This window comes from Vitis vinifera, chromosome 4 (genome assembly GCF_030704535.1).
Source record: "Vitis vinifera cultivar Pinot Noir 40024 chromosome 4, ASM3070453v1".
NCBI classification, from domain to species: Eukaryota; Viridiplantae; Streptophyta; class Magnoliopsida; order Vitales; family Vitaceae; genus Vitis; species Vitis vinifera.
In genome coordinates, this window is record NC_081808.1 from 2,782,071 (window position 1) to 2,798,126 (window position 16,056).

General features: G+C 31.1%; 2 protein-coding genes across 3 annotated transcripts; one reads left to right on the forward strand and one right to left on the reverse strand.

The window, feature by feature from the left end:
- The first annotated feature begins 1,519 nt into the window (after positions 1–1,519).
- LOC100245721 (probable transcriptional regulatory protein At2g25830) lies at positions 1,520–5,426 on the forward strand. 2 transcript variants are annotated; one of them, XM_002283815.4, is made up of 7 exons: positions 1,520–1,721; positions 1,808–1,962; positions 2,736–2,797; positions 3,167–3,323; positions 3,471–3,748; positions 4,530–4,650; positions 5,002–5,426. In XM_002283815.4, the coding sequence occupies exons 1-7, from the start codon at positions 1,628–1,630 to the stop codon at positions 5,092–5,094; spliced, it is 960 nt and encodes a 319-aa protein (XP_002283851.1). In that variant the 5' UTR covers positions 1,520–1,627; the 3' UTR covers positions 5,095–5,426. The 2 variants fall into 2 exon arrangements, with proteins under 2 accessions (XP_002283851.1, XP_010648495.1); XM_010650193.3 differs by lacking the exon at positions 5,002–5,426 and having other exon boundaries at positions 1,545–1,721; positions 4,267–4,580.
- A 116-nt stretch (positions 5,427–5,542) lies between these two features.
- LOC100250765 (carotenoid cleavage dioxygenase 8 homolog B, chloroplastic) lies at positions 5,543–8,407 on the reverse strand. Its single transcript, XM_059736097.1, is given in 4 exon segments — positions 5,543–6,245; positions 6,505–6,698; positions 6,785–7,528; positions 8,144–8,407. Coding segments are annotated over 4 exon segments (1,722 nt in total). The 3' UTR covers positions 5,543–5,725.
- Between the last annotated feature and the right edge of the window lie 7,649 nt (positions 8,408–16,056).

The following is a 16,056-nucleotide window of genomic DNA, read 5'->3' on the forward strand; positions in this document are numbered from 1 at the left end:
TTGAATTATCATGTACGAATTAAATAAAGTATATGAGATGAGTGTTTGATAGAGGAATGCGTGTTATAAGAGTGTGTGATTCTTAAATGGCAAGACCAAAAAAAAAGTTGTCCAACATCGATTGAAATCCTTCAAAATGATAGCCTTATACACCTCTTATACAGTTAGAACATTTGTCTTGTATAGTTAGTATAACACCATTGTACAATGGTATAAATTTAATCCACATGCATACAGTATATGCCTACATATGATGTGTAAATCATGTTTTCAATGGTTTTATTTAAAAAATGATATAAAACATAAAAATAAAAATTTTTCATAAATATTATTATTGAGGTAAGTATTTGAATTGTCATATGTGAGTTAAAAAAAGTATATAAAATGAAAGAATTTATGGTAGGAGAGTGTACGCTCCTTAGATGACAAGAAAGAAAAAAGTTGTTCAAAATAAACTATAATCCTCCACAAAGGACAATCTTGTACACCCTTTGTGCAATTAGTGTAACAAATTCGTATAATGATATATAATTTTATATATATGTATAAATTATGTCCAGATGAGTGTGTAAACTATGTTTGCAATTGTTTGACATTTAAAACAATTAAAACAAATAAAACGGTCATTTTATTTTATTTTCAATGCAAAATGTAATTAAAAATAAGACAAAAAATTATTTAAAAACTATTATTTAAGTCAAATTTATTTATTTGTTTCCTCTTATTTTTGGAAATAAAGAAAAAAGAACAAAAAATTTATTTAACCATAAGAAATATAAATATAAGATAGGTCCAATTATCTATTTATTTATTTCGTTTTATTTTGGAATTAAAGAAAAAAAGAATAAAAAATTCATTTAATCATAAAAAATATTAATATAAGATATGTTAGAAAATAAAAATAACTCTAAATTTATTTAATTATTTCATTTTATTTATTTAAATTAGAAAGTAATTTATTTTAATAGATCAAAATATGCACAATTTATCTATTACTTTGTTAATTTTTGATATATTAAAATTTTCTATTACAAAAAAAAAAAGAAAAAAGAAAAAAAATAAAAGAGTAATAAATATATATAATTTAGTTATTTAATTATTTTTCATGTAAAGATAGTCACACACAAAAACACATAATTAACCAATTCCTTTGTTTAATTGTAAACATACTATATTTTTTTTATTTTTTTATTAAAATAACTAATGAAAAAAATAAAAATGGATAATCAAAATTTAATTCTTTTTATTATTTTCATATAATAGTTCACCCTTTTTTAGAAAGTACTTTTTAAAATAGTTTTTGATAGTAATTTTTTTATTTATAATTTAAAATAGAAAATAAAACCGATTTTGAATTATTTATAAAAAAAGTTTTAAAAACAATGAAAAATTCAAATGGTTAAAATTGGACTATTATGAGTGTATGAATAGTGCAATAAATAAATTATATATATAAAAAAAACCTTATGTGAAAAGTTAGATGGGTATTTTAGTCCAGTATTTTATATCCTTCAAATCAACTCTTTTATATCCTTAAAATCAAATAGAAGGAGATGTGGTGAATTTGGAGGCCCATCTCACCACAAAGCACAATTCTCCCAAGAGAGAGGGAGAAAAAGGCCACAGAATGGGTTCATATTCCTCAATAAGAGCATTTGGCGCACTTCTTCATAGATTCTCAAATGGGGTTCCCTTCAAACACTCCAATTCCGTTGCTCTTCGTACTAAATCTATTTCTCTCATAGTTGTAAAATTTTCATCTTTTGCTATGGCTCTTGAAGTGAATACAGGCATTGTTATGATTCAGGGACTGGTTTTCTGCCCAAGAACCCATCATCATTTTCATCAAAGTCGTCGTGGCTATCGTTGTACGAGGTTAAGCTTAGTGTTCGAGTGAGAACGATACAGACATTCTCTCCTGTTTGTATGGGTAGGCGTTCAAGCAAGATTGCTGGCAGAAAGGTATTCTCTATCCTGAAAACACTGAGGAAAAGAGAAGAAAATTGACGTGTTGAATCGCTAACCAGAAAGATGCTTAACCCACCAAAAGGAAAAATTGAATGATGGCGAATCTTATTTTTGGTTTCCCAGAAATGTTGATTCACTGAACCCAAGAGAATTAGCTAAATAGTTGTATTAAGGAACATATTTGACTGGATGATCTTGTTCGTTAAGGTTTCAAATAATGAAAATTTAAACCTCATTACTGTTATTCCTACAAGGCTTCAGTTGGTTTCACTCAATGTTAAAAGCAAATGATTTGTTATTCTAGTTGAACTCCACATGTTTGATGAAACACCCAACAGAAATTCTACCTCTAATACGGGTTGAAGTGGGTTTGTTGTGTCTTTCCCCCATCTGGTTGAGAAAGCGGAATCCTCTTAAAGCTTGAATTGTGATGGCCTGAAATTTGTGGGATAACAACTTAAAATATCTAATGGGTTCATGCATTCAATGGTGTTTATTATTGTTAGAAATGACATTGCCGATTGATGTGGTTAATCACTCACCCCTTTCATTTCCAAGAACAAGAAGAATGTGATTGTGACATTAATTTTGGAAGTGTCGGCATCAACTGACAGACTATTTCTTTGAGAAGAGCTTGAATATGTTGATATATTTGTATGGCTTTCTCTTACAGTTTTTGAAGCTTATCTATTTTCCTCTAATTTTCTTATGAAAAAGCATATTTTTATGTCTTCCACATCAGGGTTTTGAATGTGCTTGAAATGCAGGGAGCTCAGGATGCAAAAAAGGCTAAGCTGTATTCAAAAATTGGGAAGGAAGTTGTATCTGCGTGAGTTAAGCTGAAAGTATAGAACATTAATTACTGTTTTATGAATATGTTTGAACAAGTCCTGGTTACTAATTCATTGTATCCTGAATCAATTCTCATGTCATGAAGGATGATATCATGAAGTTATCTTGCAACTTGGTCTTTCTTTTTTTTCTTATTCCTTTCTTAAATTTTTACTTTCCCCACTTTTCTAGGGTTGAATAAGGGGTGATATTATTTACACTGTATCTCGTTTGTCCTTTCATTGAGCAATATCATTTCTTCTTTCATATTTATGTTGTACATATGGATTCTATTGTTTTCTTGTTTGCCATTGGTCACTATGGAGTCCTAATTCTACTAAGTCACTAGTGTGATTGAATGATGCAGTGTAAAGAGAGATGGTCCAAATCCAAAATCAAATACAATTTTAGCAGCTGTACTTGAGAAAGCTAAGGAACTTGATGTACCCAAGGAAATTGTGGAGCGCAATATTAAGAGAGCTTCTGAGAAGGGGCAAGAGGCTTATATTGAGAAATTCTATGAGGTAGGTGAAAAGCTCATCAACAAATCTGTGCTGCCATGATTATTATTGTTGTGGGTTAGTTGTCTCTGAGGATTAAGACTCGCTATATTTTACCCGATGTTAAGACATATGGAGGATATTATGTGAAGTTGCTTCTTCTATGTTCAGGTATATGGTTTTGGTGGAGTTAGTATGATAATTGAGGTCTTAACGGATAAAATAAACCGATCTGTGGCAGCTGTTAGAGAGGTTATGAAGGACTGTGGTGGAAAGATGGCAGATCCAGGATCTGTTATGTTCAAGTTTAGACGTGCTCGGGTTGTAAATGTAAAAGCCTCAGAGGCTGACAAAGACCAGCTCCTTACCATTGCTTTAGATACTGGTGCCGAGGATGTCATTGAACCGCCAGTCTACGAAGATGATGCTGAAGAAGATAGATCAGAAAGGTAGGAGTTCACATTGCTTTATCATGTATATTTCAGATTCATTTTTCATGAGTCTAGTTTGGTTAAGTGTCTCTAGTTATCATTTGAAGTTCTGCTACATTAAATAGCAGTTCAGTGTCCATGAACTGCAAGATCAATACCTTATCCTATAGTTCCAGTCTTATGAGCAAGGGTGTATCTGTGTCATGTTTATATTTGATTATGACACGGATACATGGAGCTAAAATTGACTAATTTTGAGAAGTAGGAATTCATGGAACCTTAATTTAAGGAAAAAAATTCATTGAAAATTGCCTGCAGTTTTACTCATTTAAGAGTGATTATACAAGATATATCTGTTGGCTTATAATATGGGTTCTATGGAGATTCGAGTGCCCTTGCAAGAATGCATGTTTGAGTGCAGAATTAAGTAAATTTGCAACAACCACAAGCGAAAAAGGTCTCTTTTTTATCCTAATATTTCTAGACAATTTTATATTTTATTGTCAGTTTACGGTCTCACCCTTTTACATGGTCAGGAGACAGGAGGGGTTCATGAAGTGAAAACAGTCCTAAGTGCATGCCTTTGAATGTCTGCATATTCTTCACTTTGATCCATCTATGCAGCATACATTGGCAATATGGGGGGAATAAGTTCTTCTCTGCTACCTGTCTACACTTAAAAATTTGTAGGACATGTGGCACTAATAATACTGTTTACAGTGGTTCTCTGTTTTTCTCATAGTGGACTATTCTCTACTTTGGCTCCTGTAATGTCTGCTTTCCTGGTTTTTGTTGTCAGCTATTATAAAATTGTAACCTCAGCAGAAAACTATTCAGCCATTCTGGAAAAGCTTCGCGAGGAAGGAATAAATTTTGAAACTGATAATGGATTTGAGATGCTTCCAATAACCACCATTGAGGTATGCATCTATTCATAGACTAGGTTTATTGTTTCATATGATGTGAGCCTTATAACCTGCTGAAAGCCTAATATGAATATTGGCATGAACATACATACAAACATGTATAATTTAGTAAGATGGTATTAGAAGATTTGCAAAGTCGTTGTTCCTCATATGGTGACTGATACGTGCTAATTCTAAAAGAACCAGTGCCCTTCCAGAATAGGGGTAACCTTACTGTCCCTTTTGATCCAAAACTCATATGTGCCTTCAAGTATCACTCAGCAAAAGATAAAATATACAAAGAAGAGTTCTACACTTCTTAATCTTAACATAAAAAGTCATGTAAGGTGTTGGTGGCGGTTTCAGGTAGATGATGAAGCAATGGACTTGAACAAGGAACTCATGTCCAAATTGCTTGAACTTGATGATGTTGATGCTGTCTATATGGACCAGAAATGACCAGACTTGGATCTCTAATCACCATGGCACCCTTACCAGAATGAAAACAAGTTTTTGGTGCTGTGCGACTTCAATTTTTGGTTTATGGGTGAAGTATCTAGTCTTGTTTTGGCATTTAAACTCGGCAGAAGGATTGTCCACTGTTGCTCCGTGGAGTAGATTCAGCCTAGGTTGGATTTCTTGTTGCTTTTGTTCAGTTTTCCTTGGAATCTCTCATTTTCTGTTATAAAATTTTGAAAGAAATAGCGAATAATGAAATTATCCACCAGCTTTGGGGATGGTAAACATCACAGCTTTATAATGAGAATCGACCAAACATCTTCCTTAGATCATTTAGATTTCTCAGTGAAATTGCCTAGAATCTAGATTGACTTGTAGTGAACTAAAATTTTACTTGATAGAACAAATGCAGATTTACATATTTTATCATCAACAACATCCCATTCGCACTCCTATAACCATTACTATATCTCACAGTCCTCCATAATTATTATTATGGACACTGAGAATGCTGTACATTCATCTCATTCCAATGCCATCTTCATATCCTTACTCTCTAATTCCATCTATGCAAAAACAGATACATAATAGTATTCCATTGTATGAAACCCAGAAGTCTCTACAAATGCTTCTATTTCTTGGGAACCCAGCAGCCATGCAGCCCATATGGAAGTCCGTACGGGAACTTCCCCCTTGCGATCTCTTCAAAAGTTCTCCCGTCCAACAACAGTGCATATCCTTCCCCATTTTTGTCACTGACCATCGAGATCACAACACCATCATCCTCCTCTGTTGCCCCTGGACGAGCCACAAATAATGGTTCCGAGGGCACAGAACCTTCATCGAACCAGTTCTTTGCCTTCTTCTCCACTAAATCAAGCTGCAAGATGGTTTAAAATCATTTACCAATCTCAAGAAAATGAGTTGAAAAACTGTCTTTATAGAGGGTGGTTTTGGATACCTTAGTGAGGGTGTTGGGGAAGTTACAAGGGCGCTGTGCCCCACAAGCATAGGCATATCTGTACGTCTTGCCCAAGTAGGCAGGGTTGATACTGCACATATCCATGCCTCTCCCATGTTCATCTGGGTTCAATGCTGCCTCTAACTTCCCATATGGACTCCCATCCAACGGTATTGTGAAACGCCCAACCCTGTCCGTGAACCATTTCATCAGCCTTGTCCTTTGTCATGTGGGACCCAAGTTTTATTTTACTAAAATTTTTGAAAAAATTTCATACTCTTCTAATAAAAACATTTTTAAAATCCAATTCTCACATATAAGACCAATCATATAACAATAATAATAGCTAGTCCCGTGCACCCGTTGACAACAACAGCCATATTTTATACATCTGGTGCCTATATGATATTATAGCATTTCCCGAACTTGTATATAAGTAACATATATACCTAGCGTCAGGCAGCACGTCTTCCCCAGAAAACGACCGGAGATTGTGAAGCCTGAGCTTATCTAGAATAGTGGTATCGGCGTTGTGCTCACAACAATCAGCTACGATGCCTGTCACCCTCCCGTCCTCGTCTTTTTCTTCGTATGCATTGATGAAATGGAACGTCACGTACAATGGAACTTCCACACTTGCCACCTTCAAAAAATATGTTACATTAAAAAAAATACACTATTATTATAGATGAAATTATAACAATAAGGAAGATGATAAAGAGAACTCACAATTTTGCCACTAGCTTTACACATAACGTGCATAAAGGCTTTGGACAGAGGGTGCCACTCGAACTTGTAAAGTGGCGTGGGCTCGGCCCTTAGAAGATTTTGGGCGCAGTACCTTAATGACATTTCCGGGACAACCACGTAGTGTTCGGTCACCGGAAATGAATGAACCCACCCTGGTGCAGGACCACCCCTGCAATTCACCCTCCCTATCACCTTCCTCTCATTGCTCCCTGGCTCCATCCTCACCACTATGTACCCCGGCTTCACCAAGTCCGGCAACAACGTCCAGAACTCCGATTCTGTCACGATTGGATGTGCCGAATGTATCAACCCTCCCAATGTGTCACTGTACTCAAATTTCCCCATCGTCTCGAGTGTGTCAGGATCGATGATTATTGACCCTTTTATCGTCTCCGTCAGGCACACCACCCTTCCATCGCCGAGTCTAACAACGCCGGTGTTAGCGTTATCTGTCAGCGAAGCACCAGAGAATAAGCTAGCCAGCTCACCCACATAAGATAGGAAGTTGTCAGCCTTTGGGACCTCCGAGAATTCACGGTAACATAGTTTTTTATTCTTGATCGCTGCCTTATATGCTTCGGATTGAATCTGTCGGTGGCCAGCTATTAATCGGCCGTCCTGGAAGTGTAGGCGGACAAGTGTGGCGTAGCCGTCGAAGAGGTGGCGGAAGTTGTAATCTCCTATGTGCCACAGGCCTGGACCGTTCCTTAGGTATGTCCCATTCTGCATGTGACCAAGTGTAATAATTAAACTATATATTCATATTATAGTTTCCTTTCCTATAACATTAGATATTGAAAAATGTTACTTAAAAAAAAAATTAAAAAAATCAGAAAGGAGACATGCATACGTAATGATGGGAATGGAATGTGACCATGGTATAGAAATATAAGATAAGTCAAAGAGTCGTACCAGATGAAATAATATTTTATGACCTTATGGGGAAATAATTTTGTTTTATCTTTATTTATTTATTTTTTAAGAAAGAAAATTAATATTCCGATGACACGATGATATGGATCTTGTAATTAATTAATTTTTTTTTATGTCAAATCAAATATATTTATTTATAGTATTTGTTGAAATATGAATCTACGACAGAAAGAACATTATTGTCCTATGCCCACTGACATCTTTGAAAGAAATGACATCTTTGAAAAAAATTACAAATAATAATAAAAAAATTAGTGAATGAGACACATTTGATGATGAAAATAAAATTATTTAAAAAAAAATCTTAACAAAAGTCTAATGAGCCAATTTTTTATTTTATTTTATTTTATTTTTATGATATATGTACAAGGAAAATTGAAAGAAAAATTAAAATATACGACATACCAGCCATAGTGGTATTTCTCCCTGAACAGCCAGCTCTCCCTCCCATCTCTCTTGCCGGATGCTCGTCCATGCAGCAAGCTTCCTCTCATTCCCACCCCCTTTCTCAGGCGATACCTGAGTCTCCGGCGACACCTGAGTCTCCGGCAATCTAGTCGCAACATTTCTCACTCTTAATCCACCCTTGTGATGTTTTCTAGAGAAATTAACAGCCCTCCCAAATGAACACCCACCTTTCACACTACCAGGCTTACCGGAAACCGCCATGGTTGCCTGTTGAGCATGGCTTCTGGGAGAAGAAAATTGTGTAGAAGCCATTAAAGATGAGTACGATATGTGGGGTTAAGATTAATGAAGAGAAGATAAGTTAGAGAGTGAGGAGAAGAGGAGATGTATTTATAGAGGAGTATGGCGTAGATGCTGTGATCCTAATTACTGGAATTCCCTACGCTAAAGGACAGTGATTATAATATTAGGGTTACACTCGCACCACGTAGGACGAGGATGAATCGAATCCATTGGTGGGTGCTTCCCATGTCTACTATGAGGGTATAGTTGAATAAAATATGAGATTCTATCCCAAAAAACTAAAAATAAATAAAATAGAAAACAAAAAAATAACAAGAAAAATATTCCAATTAACCAAAAGAGTGAAAATAATAAAAAAGAATACTTTAAACAACACTTAAAAAAGTTACAGTTTGATAGACTATGAGTGTGTATGACAGTATTTTAACTCTTGATTTTTTTTTATTTAATAAAAGTGTTTTCTTTTGAAGCATTGGTCGAAGACTCTTCCTAACCCGAGAGTCGGGTTCAAAATCTTTAATATGATTGGTCTAGAATGATTATCATTGGAATATATATATCCTAAAATACAATAAAAAAAACTAAAAACAAAACAATTAAAAGCAAATAGGTGGTATGGAATCTAGAACAAACAATTAATAAATTAAAGACATATTTAAAATACTAAAATAAGAAGTGAAAATCAAAATTTGTTCAATTTCTCATAAAAATAAGACTAAAATAATTCATTACCATGAAAATATATATATATATATATATATATGTATATAATTGTGAATTACTTTCGTTTTCATTTTTATTCATGCATACTATGTACAAGAAGTATTGATAGGGGATATAACAAAGAATTTAGATGAAGTAGAAGGAGAATAAATATGAATTAAGGTAATTAAGATAATTATAGTTAATGAAAATAGGGATGGCAATGGGCGGGGTTGGGAGGGTGGGTTCGGGACAGGTTACCCCCATCCCAACTCTGCTATGTTTATTCAAAATTATTCTCATCCCTGTCCCATTTAAAAAATTAAACAAGGCAGACTGGTATAATAAATTCCCATATCCGCACCTGTCGCGATTAACTTTTTTTTTGAATTTTATTTTTTAAAAATTATTTCTAAAATTTTTAATTACATTAAAATAAATATAATTTATAAATAATTAAATTATTATATTTTTTTACAACTTATTTTATTAAAAATATTTTTTTATTATTTATATATTAAAAATAGTAAAATAAAAATTAAATTAAATTAATTTTATATATAATCGAGGCGTGGCGGGATGAGACAATATCCGAATCTACCTCGGGTTTTAAAAAAAATTCACAAACCTGTCCCAAATCTATTTATTAAAATTGAACATCGTCCCATTAGGGGTGAGGCTGGGCGGGTATCCGAAAAACCCATCTCATTGCCATCCTTAAATGAAAAGGACAAATATAAACACTAAACATGGTTTGACTCTCCCCTTTTGTTATAATCAATGAAGAGTTCTACATGATATGATCTGTATTTCTCAAAACTATCACCATTAACCCTACAAGTATACTAGAATTAAATATATCACAAATAAAATATAATAATGCTAAGAATGCATAATTAAATATTAGGCTTATATTATGCTGCTAATGATCACAAAAAATCCCAACCAAGCATTCAGCCACATTGGATTTTAGTTTAAAATTAAAACCACAGCTCAATTATATAGTAATTTATTGGTGAGGTTTGTCATATTCGGCTTGTATGCTTGTACTTCTCTTTAACTATTTTCGAGAACAGTTTTTTGTTCTTAAAAAAAAAAACAACATGTTTAACAATCGAAAAATGTTTTTTGTTTTTCATTCTTAAGAATAAAAAATATGATATTTTCAGAAAATAACTTTTAATTGTTTAATGTTGTTCTCACTTGTTTTTTGAGGGTTGTTTTAAAAAAATAATTATACAAATATGTAAAATGATTAAAAATAAAGTATTAGATATAAAAATTATTTTTAAAACGTATTTTAAAACATTAAAAATAAGTAAAAATTATTTCAAGTTAAAAACATAAGAAAACAGTTTTAAAAAACTATTTTTGAAAATAATTATCGAAGCCTTATTTCTTTGTTTCATAGTGTTAAAGAGGATTCAATTTATACACTTGTATCATTAAATTAATTGAGTAGGTTCGTTTTCTTTTATAATAAAAAAATAGTAATAACTTTGACATAAAATATAAGAATTAAAGGGTTTATATTAAAAAGTTAATAATTTTAAAAACTATTTAAAAAAGTTAGAAATATTAAAAAAAATTATCATCTCAAATTTTAAAATTTTTAAAGAAATAAGATATAAGATACTTTTTAAAATAAAAAACATATTCAAGTGGATACTAAATTTTGACATACTAAGATTTTAGGTTGATTGATTAAAATAAAATAAAATTAATGCATTAAATCTTGCCAAGTTATTGATAAAAATGAAAAATATTGGAGGGGTATAAGAGAGAACGATTGAAAGAAAAAAATGGAGTTGAAGTGTTGGACCGTCGAAAGTGGAGGAGAAGTCATAATGATGGTAGCCAAGAATAAAAAAATGAATTTGCATGATTTTGTGTCCCATTTGATCATTGAAATTTTTTTAGTCCATACCCATTTGGGTAAGTGGGTGCCCATTGTTTCTCCCTACTTTATTATTTATTTATTTATTTATAAATATTTGTATTTTCAAATTGGACGTTCCACATGGTTGACAAGTGCATTCTGGGTCCACGTGTTCGCCACCTAGCTTGCTTTCATGTCAATGTTCCTTATGGCAAACAACCCCTCTCACTTTTATATTACTTTATTTATTTATTTGTTTTTATTCGCATCAACTCTCCTCCCTTACGCTATGGATCCTTCTACATACTCCTTGCACTTTTCCTTTGGGAATCTCCAAAACCTACATGCATGTTGGGAGATTTCACACACTATACCTATGTCATTTCCTAAATGTTAACAAAATATAAAAAATAGGCAATATATATAGATTTATTGTGAAAAATTATATATATAAAAATAACAGATAAATTCTAACTAATTTTAATTATATTTAATTTTTTTTATATTTTTCATAATAAAACGAAGTATGAAAAAATCACCTTTTTTAATAATTTTTTTTTCTCGGTACTTTTTAGAACCAAACATAGTATTTATTTGAGGAAAACTTTCATCAATGTCTCCATCAATAGTCATATTAAAGAGTCGTGTGTATATATATATATATTTACGTAAAATTTAAGTAGTTTATATAGAGTTTCGTAGGTGGGAAAGTTGGATGGATGGATAGATAGTGGAGAGGTCTAATTTGACATGATGAGGATCCAACACTATGGAAGAAATTAATGAAAGAATAATGGTAAACTAATAACCCACTTGCCCTAAATGCTTTCATTCAAGGTCAATGTCCTAATTTCTTATTGGAGGTTTACCTATGTAGTGTGAAAACATGTACCTTTCAAATTGGTAATGTCCAGTCTTGCCTTTCTTGATTCCTACAAAATATGAATCATATGGGTGATGGCAGACAAAATCAGGCTTTCCCCACAATAACCTGCATTCACCTTAATTTATTTGATTAAACTGTCAAATTAGACTAATTAAATTAATCAATTATGGGCCGGTGTTGATTCCCACTCACATGTTTGATTGGTGCCTTGGACCATCTCTTGCTTTAACTTTTTCCTCATGCTGACGTGCCATAGATTAACTTTTTCTACTTTAATTAAGCTATGGACTTGTAGTATTGTTCTCAAGCTAATATGGGTGGAGAATGCCTTAATTAAAAAAAAAGTCATTGTGGGTGGAGATGCTCTTAGCAAGTGCAGGAGAGATGCTGCATTGCCGTTGGTTTGTTTGATTCTTATTTGACATTTTTTTGTAATGATGATAATGTGTTTAGCACTAGAAAATTGTGTTTTACCATGGTTGACTTCTGTTATCGAGTCTAAATGCAAGAAATTTATTTTATGATAGTCTAAAGATAATTGAGGTGTTGAAAAAATGATTCCGTTTATAATATTTGAATTCATATCTATTGAAAATCAGGGTCAATCATAATATGTCAACCCCATTTGTGTTTGATTGTTTATACCTTGATTTTATTCTTTTGTATTTGTTCATGTTTCTTTATATCATGCTCTTGCTTATTTATATCTTCATCCAACGATCTTGATTTCATTATTTAGGTTTAATGGTGGAGATTACAAGTTTGGCTGAAACACAATCTTTATCTGATGATCCCGATTTCATTATATACGTTTAGTGGTGGAGATTATAAGTTTGGTAGATATAGAATCTTGATATTTCTTAAAAGAATATAAGAATATCCAAATACCATAGAAAATGAATTGAATGGGACACCACATTTAATATTAATTATCAAAAAACCCTTCAATATTCTATATAAGGAAAGAAAGAGAAAGCAAAAGAGATCTAGATCTACCATGGTTGCATATTATTCCCCTCCATCCCTTCCTATGACAAATATATATATTTGTGGCTGCATATTGATGATTTATTGAGCATCTTATCAATTTTTTTTTTTGAAAAAAATAAATAAATTTAAGGCATTAAAAGAAATTATTTTGTTTGAAATTGTGTTACTTGCTTAGGAACATCTTATCAATTTTTTTTTTTTTTAAATAAATAAATTTAAGGCATTAACAAAAATTATTTTGTTTGAAATTGTGTTACCTGCTTAGGAATTTATGAATCATGGTTTATGAAGTTATAACATTTGAATATGGTATTTAAGTTCACTAAACTCGGCCAATCGATGAGTTAATTTGATTCAATTACTTTTCATTTTAATTGACAGGAATTAAACTATTAAGATTCCTTTTTTTTGTTTGAACAAAAGTATTATGATTTGATTATGTTATTTAGTTATCTATTATCTAAAAGCTTAACTAGCAAGTAGTGAATCGATATTATGCATCTAACTTATTTGGATTTTAGATTTAAAATTTTTTTTTTTCCAACACATAGTGAACTAACAATGTATATCAAACTCATTTGTATTTCAATTGTAACATTTTACTTGATGAATATTTTTTTTAATCATACATGGGGACTTCAAATGATTGAAGTAAATATCAATGAGGTTTGTATCTTGTAAACCAAGTAAGCATAATAATTTTGACAAGACATAACAATATAATTAAAAATAATATGAATTTTAGTGATTCAACTTAGGTATAATTATATTCATATCATAATCATGTTAACTTGTATAACTTATCTAATAAATGGGTGTTCGGGTTTAATTTCTAAACTCATCTAATATGTTTAATCCATTTATTTAATTATGTCAAAATGGCTCGAATAAGGACAAATATGTATGGTGATGTCTAAAATGTCACCATAAACATACTGTACTACTTTCGTACAACATTCCATTATCTCATGACACCATAAGGGGTGTCAATTGGAGACACATTTAAAAGTGGCACCAAAATAGATCATTCGTCACACATGAAAATGACACCATATTCTTCGAGAAACGACAACATTTGCATTTATTGATGTTTATTTGTATGAAAAGCCGTAAGATATATATATATATACATAAAATGTATCATTTTTGAGCTATGTATCACATTATTGTGAAAGATATAATTGCTTTTGGTCAATTTACATGTATATTTTTGTAATGCTTATGGATTAACATATAGGGTTAACTTGTGGTATATTTATCTAAAAATATAGTAATTGTATTATATTTAACTTGTATATTTCTAATACTTGTGAATTAACCCATAATATATTGCATCTATAATCCAAAATATATTATCCAATAAAATTTGTGCATTGAATATTTGTCGAAAAGTAGTGCAGCCAACACATCAAACTCACAAAAAATAAGAGAGAAGAATTAACACATACCAAGAAATGATTTACAAATGTTGAACGTTTAAGAGTGTTCTCTTCATATCATATGTATAAAATCAACTATAAAATGACATAAAAGCCATATCTGAAATCCAAATTTTTTACTACCAATATTAGGCTCATCTCTAAGCTCTCATTTTGAAAGATTAGGACATTTTAAGTATTTCTTTTCTATTGCCTCGTGCACTTCTTCTTTTATTCTTCATACCGTTCTCTTAGAGTATGTAGCTTTACTTTACAGGTTAATGAGTTCTAGACATTTTATTATGATAACGATTAATTAATGTATCAAGGATGAATAGACTTATTTCAAGTAAATCTTGGTTTTTTTTCCTTTATTTCCATTTTGATATAAAAAATTGTTCCAGAGAATTAGTAATATTATACATCAATAGTGGATTTCAATAACTTTCCCTTGGTATATTAGGACTAATTAATAATATTTATGTATACCTTGAATCCATTATAAGACATATTTGTTTATGTAATGGATTGTGAAACCATATATTTACTTACAAGATGCTCTTGCTTTATGTTCAAGTCAATCATACTCAGCCTATCTTGTTGGAAAATGGGCTTTTGCTTTGTGGATCTTTACTAGAAAGTTAGAATCCATGGGGAGCATGGATAGAGGTTGTAGTGATAATTCAAAAACAACTTGCATATCTTACTAAAATTAGGAAATAGATACAATTCATCTTTTAGAGTACTTGCTTTGACATGATTTGTGACTCATGAGATAGGGGTCACAACAAATTATAGTTGGTTATGGAGAAAGTATGGCCTCATAATTACTAAAAATGAAACTCTTAGTGCGATTCAACTTTTATATGTTATAATGAGACATAGCGTGTTCTATGTATTACAATCTTACTAAAGTTTGAGAGATGTTAAATGGGTTGTGTTGAGTCAATATTTAGCAAGTCTTTATGAGCCAACATGTTGAGTTGAAATGACCCAATCAACAATAATATTGTGTTATGTCAGTTCAACCTAAATAGACGGTCTAACACGATCATGAACTTGCAAGCCAATTGTGTCATGTCGATAAGTCATTGTCTATAATTCACCCTACTTTATTAATATTTAATTTCCTTTTTCAAGTTATTCTATTGTCTTAGGTGGTGTTTGTTTTTTTACTTAATTCTAAATAAAAACTTAATGCCTAATAGTGTTAAATATTAAGTTATTTGTTTTTATAGTATTTTATTTATATTAAGTATTAAAAAGTAAAAAAAAACTAATATATTTTTTTTTTCTATTTAGAAAAAGCTACATATTTGAGTTTTTTTCATTTAGTAAAAAGTTTATAATAAATTATAAAAAAATAGAAAAACAAACCACCTAAATTTTGAGAACAAATTGTTTTCAGCAAAAAGTAAAAAAAACAAACATCACCTTAGAATTTTTTTATTATTGAGTGAAATTGTTATTTTTATTTCAAACATCCTAAATAATTACACTTTATTTATTTATTTATTTTTATATTTATCAAGTTTGTAATGGTAAATTTGTAGAAATTTTAATTTTTTGTTTTTAAAAATAGAGAAAAATTACATTTGAATTTTATTGTTATTATAAAATGTTGGAATATTAAATAAAATAAAATATGAGAAATATGATCCTTTTATTGAATATTTCAACAAAACATATGATAAAAAAAAAAAGGGAAAAGAAGTGAGAATCGCATCTAGCA

Coding starts and splice junctions, on each gene's coding strand:
- LOC100245721 (XM_002283815.4), top strand. CDS start 1,628: ATGGGTTCATATTCCTCAATAAGAGCATTTGGCGCACTTCTTCATAGA. Junction 3,749..4,529: donor GAAGAAGATAGATCAGAAAG/GTAGGAGTTCAC, acceptor TTTTGTTGTCAG/CTATTATAAAATTGTAACCT. Junction 4,651..5,001: donor TTCCAATAACCACCATTGAG/GTATGCATCTAT, acceptor TGGCGGTTTCAG/GTAGATGATGAAGCAATGGA.